This window comes from Atta cephalotes, assembly GCF_000143395.1.
Source record: "Atta cephalotes unplaced genomic scaffold scaffold00073, whole genome shotgun sequence".
Classification (NCBI taxonomy): domain Eukaryota; kingdom Metazoa; phylum Arthropoda; class Insecta; order Hymenoptera; family Formicidae; genus Atta; species Atta cephalotes.
Window position 1 is genome coordinate 671,768 of NW_012130137.1, and position 6,145 is coordinate 677,912.

Consider the following 6,145-nt stretch of genomic DNA (forward strand, 5'->3'; position numbering starts at 1 on the left):
TGTGTGTGTGTGTGTGTGTGTGTGTGTGTGTGTGTGTGTGTGTGTGTGTGTGTGTGTGTGTGTGTGTGTGTGTGTAGATTCCTTAGTAGAACTTAATCCTTTGCGGTCGAAACTATTTTTCGCAAATGAATGAAATATCTCAAGTATTTTATCCTCAGACCTGGCTGGTCTAACATGAATCGAAGATCGAATGAAGGAATTATTTTTATCATTTGAAGAAATTTATGGAGATCCTAAAAATAAATAATTGAGTTGTTATGATTGCATAAAGATTCTCACAGAATGGAAGAAGAATAATGTATATCACAACTATTGCAATGTATATAATTAATCCGAGAGTTGCCTTATTCTTTTTACATAAACGATTATCCGAGGTATTTTAATTAAGAATCATTTTTTTTCATTTATTTAATATCGTGAGAGTTATGAAATCAATTTTGTGTTCAACGTCGTCGCCCCGTCAGTTTGGGCACGTCTTTCCGGGCACGTCGGACACGTAGGAGATTCTAGAAGTCGCGACAAGTTTACCTATATGGATTTGGAAACGTGTCGATCATTACCAAAAGCAGTCGCGCGGAATGGGTGCGGATCGCGGAATAGCGACGTTCTCGTAAAAATGTAATTGCTCGCGAACTGGTTCAAAGGAGGCGCGCCTCTCCCAGGTGCGGCCTGACCGCGACGATGCGAGGAGATGCGACCGATGTGGCGATGTGACGTCACCAGTCCGGTTTGCGCGTCCAATGTCCTCGTTCGTCATTTTATAAGGATATGAGCCTACCATTCAGCGACTACGAGATTGTCATACGAGAATAATCTTTGCGTTGCGTTCGTATAACAATTGCATCCTTTCTATTTTTGCGCTCTGCAAATGCATGTTTTTTTCTATTTTTAACGCTACATCGAAATTTCGAGAGAAAGCGAAAGATTATTTTGAATACTGTAGCGAACGTTAAAAAGTTAAGAAGAAATTGTTCGTCTATCATTAACCCTTGTTATTTCCCAATTATAGAATGACACAACCCATACAGCACAGAAGATTGAAGCAATATTGCTGCAATGTTGCAATTTTACAGATTGCAATGTAATTTGCAATACATTGCAGAAGTATTACAGAAATGTAAATTAACAATATGCCTGCAAAATGTCAATAATATGCTTGTAATATTCCACAAACATTGCAAAACTGTGTAATTCTTTAATTGTTACAATAATAATAATATAAAAATATAAGTTTTTACAATATTTATATAGTACAGTCTTTTAGTTTAACAGTTATTTTTATGATATAATAATTAATATAATTCATTTTATAATTAAATAAAAAATTTATTTATCTATTAATTGACGGCCATTTCATTAGCTAAGTTTTATATTTATTTTAAATATGAAATTAAAAGATTGTATATCGAGTTTGGATATAATCAATGCATTATCGGATAAGATGATAAACAATTAAATTAAACTGCTGAAAACGATTTAATAAAAACGAAATATTAATTTTGTGATCGATGATCTATTAGGTGTGGGAAAAAGTTCATGGCGTTAGATGTAACGGGAAAAACGCCACGAACTTTTTCCCACACCTAATATTTATGCCTGATTTGAACGCAAGAATAAATCAATGTCCGAACTTTATTAATAAATTTTATACCGTCATTTTTTTATCGATTTCAATTGACTCGGAGTGGTTTCGAATTAAAAAGAATCACTGCGATTAACTTAATCCATGATTAACTTACCAAGCACTACTTTTATTATATTAATGTGGATAATATTTGTAGTTTGTTCGGGGCACACACATACATTTATCCTTGCCAATAAATTTATCCTTCAGAATTAATATTATATTTCTTAGAATATTTTGTATGGTTTTACCATACAAAATTGCTTTTGAAGCACATATCACTAGAAATGCGATTTGTAAAAAAATTAAAGTTAGTGAGATATATGTATAGAAATAGTTTTCATTTTAGAGTCATCGTAAAAAATTTATCAAATACATTACATTGCAATATTGCTGGAACGTTTTGTTGCAATATAATAAAAAGCGGACATCTTAACATTGTTAGAATTTTGCAACAATGATTTAGTAACGTTTCGCAATCACCATGCAATATTGCAATGTTTTTGTAATCTTTCTGTGCTGTATGGGAAACACTGAGAGAAATAATTTTGTTATAGGAACAAATCGAGGGAAAACAAGTGCGATATTTGTTTAAAAAAACAATCGATTCGTTACGATTGCAAATTAATTCGTCAATGTAACAAATAATCAATAGTATCGCTAATAAGAGGGTCATATATATATAAAAGACTAATTAAGACACTTCCTATATTTGACTGGCTTTATCAGTTTTTTTTCTTAAGACTCCTACGATTTCTATAATGTAAATGAGTCTGAAGTCTATTCAAAAGATAGATTAGATTCTATATAGTTTGCTTCTGTTACTAATATTGGTTGATATAGCAAACTAGCAGCAATCACAACAAATAAAATTTGGTTGTCGCATATTTATCATTTATCCATTTGTTAAGCTGTACTGATGGCTTGTTAAATTAATAAAATCCTTTCTCTTAGTGAAAAACCGTTAATAGCGTCTCCTCAACGTTGAATAAACACATTCCTAAAAGTTAAATAAATTCAACGTATTTGTAGTAATATATTTTATATATGTCGACAGTATGTAACATCCATTAAATCCATTGAACCATTGAAGAACACAATTATTGTATTTATGTAACCTATTTTGAGTTAGATTACCTTTATAAATAATTATTATAAATTATATAACGTAATGAGGAAATATATCTCTGTTTTCCTAAATTATCTTCAAAATTATGCAACATCTATATATCGCCATAATCATAAAGTATGTTATATTGTTCTCTTCATGAGCTTCCTAAGTTATGTTACAGTTACGTGTTGATTTGCTGGGAAGTAGCAAAACGACATTAAATGACGTTTTAATAGCACCTTCAACGTCAACGAGGTATCATTACTTGAGGCTACTTGAGTTACTTTTTGTTATTTTTTAACGAAATTATTCATGTATTTTTACTTTACTCTAAAATTATATATTAATTTTCATTATTTTATAATTTAATTAGCAATAAAGATTAATAATATTCTATGTATAATACTCTTTAAATGAAGACAAATGTAAATTTTTTATTAAAAATTAATTTTCAACTTAATTTAAATTTTTTAATTAAAACAATTTACATTAAATATATTTTGAAAGTTGAGGTGTTCAAACACTCCATACGAATAATAAAGAATTAATAATAAAATTATCATCACAAAATTATCGTCTCTCCCGTCCGTGTTCGCCGAGAAAAGAAGCATAAACAACGCGACCTACAAACGTCTGCTTGCCATTAAAATTTTTAGATTACGATTCAAAATCGATGGAAGCGAGCATTGAGCAGGCGTTAAACTGGCCAAACGTACTCTCGTTAATTCATGGAAGACGTTAATAGCTGCTCGCTGCAGTAGATTTGCGCCGTACGGTTCTCTCGTTTCCCATTCTTGGCACGATCGTATCAAAATTACGCGCCGTGCTGCGCATCGAAAATCGATACCACTCGCGCAAGGTAAGTGCCGACACCTAGCGGCGAGAATTCCTATCATAAGAAACGCAGAGGACGCTGCGCGTCATCTCGCAGGTCGATTCCTGGCGTTCCTCCTAGGGAAGAAACGAAAGGTATCTAGCCGTCTAGAGGGCGGAATGTTAAAGTCGAGTGCCATGAAGGAGAAGGGCTAGAAGGGAGGAGCAAAGAACCGATGAGGAAGAGAAGTGGAAAGAGAGAGAGCAAAGCTCGGCGCCGTGGCGAGAGCCACGACCCCAGACGAGAAGACCGTACGGTGATTCTCTGTTCCGCTTGTGTAACGTATGTATATCGTTTGTGTTAGTGTAACGTGCGTTTAAGCGTGTGTGCGTGTGTGTACGTTTATGCACCGTCTGCGGAGCGTACGCCATATTTCTTCGGTGGCGCGACAGAGACAGAGGATCAAGAGGGTAAGGGCCAGTCGCGGACGGATGACAGAAATACACAGCCGTCGTGCGAGTGCGAGGATCAGCGCCGAACGTGAACAGTTTCGGCGGGGTGGCAAAATCGTCTTGTAATTCGCGCGTAATACGGGGGTGTGTGTGGTGCCTTTTCGCCGTGGATATCATCAGTGAATATATCACGGCTCTTTCGCTTCGTCTCTGTCTCACAGCTCCCCCCTCCCTCTGTTTCTCTCTCGCTCATCGACTCGTCTCTCCGTCTTTTCTCCTTACGACGACGACACCGTACCCACGGTAACTTAACCCCGGTGTGTATTTAACGTGTAATATACGTGCCCGGAGATAACGACGATGCGCCAACGACGGCGCTCGTTACGCGTCATCGTCCCGTGACACGACACGGTGGCGACGACGACGGCGACGACGACGACGGCGACGACGACGGCGACGACGACGACGGCGACGACGACGACGACGACGACGACGACGACGACGACGACGACGACGACGACGACGACGACGACGACGACGACGACGACGACGACGACGTCGTCGACGTCCGTCAACGGTGTGTTGCTGTGATACGTGCGCGATTCGCCAGACTCGCCACACACGGCGGCAAGGGGAAGTACAGAAGGTGTGCACGAAACGGAAGACGAGAGTTCAGTCAGTCAGTCAGTCAGTCAAGTAGAGGACAGGAGCGAAGGCTTGCTCACAGACACGCTCTGGTCTCCGGTGGGCCAAAGGCAGATCGGCGCGCGGCCATTTTTACACCGTTTACACCGTGCGATGCGGCAACCGTGCGTGCGATTCGTTCGATCCGCCATTCCAAACAATCGGTGCGCTACGTGCAGTCCTCGCAGGATGCGTCGGCGACGATAGGCGCTCCGCTTCGCGTCGCGTCACGCTGCGCTGCAGTCAGTCAGTTCAGTTGAACGGACGGACAGACAGACAGACGCATGCACGCACGCACGCACGCACGCTCGCACGCACGCACGCACGCACGCATGCACGTACGCACGCACGCATGCACGCACGGCACGCATAAGACACGCGCTGCTCCGCACTCGGCGTGAAAAAGAAAGAGAGTGAGCGAGAGAGAGAAAGAGGAACGACGTGACGTCCCGAAGACGAGAGGACGACGGCCCGTGGGCCGCCGGCGGTGGCAGTAGTGGTGCTGGAGGTGTCTGCGTTTGGACGACGTCGTCGCCTCGCGCACGAACGTCGACGACGTTGGCGACGACGGTGGCGAGGAGGAAGAGGTGGAAGCGTGGAGGCGAAGAAGAAGGAGAAGAAGAAGAGGAAGGAAAGAGGGATCGCGCGGCGATAACGTGAGGAGGATGATAACGGCGCCCGCGATCATCACCGCCGCGACGTGGACGGTTACGACCACGATCTCGTCGACGACGACAACGACGACGACGAAGACGAAGAAAAAGACGAGGTCGAAACGGGAGGAAACAAAAGTCCCGTACGAACAATCCAGCTGCGTTTATACGCTGAGTTCCGTGTGCTCCGTACGTGCCTGTGATTCCCAGTGGTGTTTAGCGACAGCTATTAAGCCCATAGTGCGTTAAAACCCTCGTCTCGATCTTCGGTGTGTGTAACCAATAAAATAACGTCGGATAATAGTGCGCTACCGTGAAAGACCGTTGTACTACTTCCTCGGCCTTCCAGCGCGTGCTTTGGACCCCAAAAAAGAGTGTGTACTTGTCTCGCTTGTGCTTCGCGAGTACTCCATCTCGGTATAATACAATATACACCGCTGTCATTTTCTATCTCCCTCCCTAACGCGTTCTCGCTCGCTCTCGTCTTCTCTCCGTCCCTCTTTCTCCCTCTCTCTCTCTCTCTCTTTCTCTCTCTCCCCGTCTCTGTCTCGTCTGTCCCGTCTGTCCGACTTGGGTGCGTGTTTCTCGCGTGCCTCCTCGCCACACACGCACCCGGACTCTCTCTCCTCTTCCTCGACCACCGCGCGCGATCGATGTGACATCGCGCCGTGCCGTTAAACCGTGCTCTCTCTCTCGTGCTATCGCGATATCCGCGACTAACGCGTCGCGCTACGACTTGGAGACTAGAGAGCCGAGAAGACTCATTCGACGAGACGCACAAGAGGAAATATATATATATATATATAT

General features: G+C 42.1%; 1 protein-coding gene across 1 annotated transcript in view; it reads left to right on the forward strand.

Annotated features, from left to right (window-relative positions):
* The first annotated feature begins 5,350 nt into the window (after positions 1-5,350).
* Positions 5,351-6,145, forward strand: part of LOC105624150 (flocculation protein FLO11-like) — a 39,454-nt gene continuing 38,659 nt past the window's right edge. The window contains exon 1 of the mRNA XM_012205507.1: positions 5,351-5,578. Within this exon, the coding sequence (XP_012060897.1) occupies positions 5,351-5,578 (228 nt within the window). The remainder of the gene's footprint in view (positions 5,579-6,145) is intronic.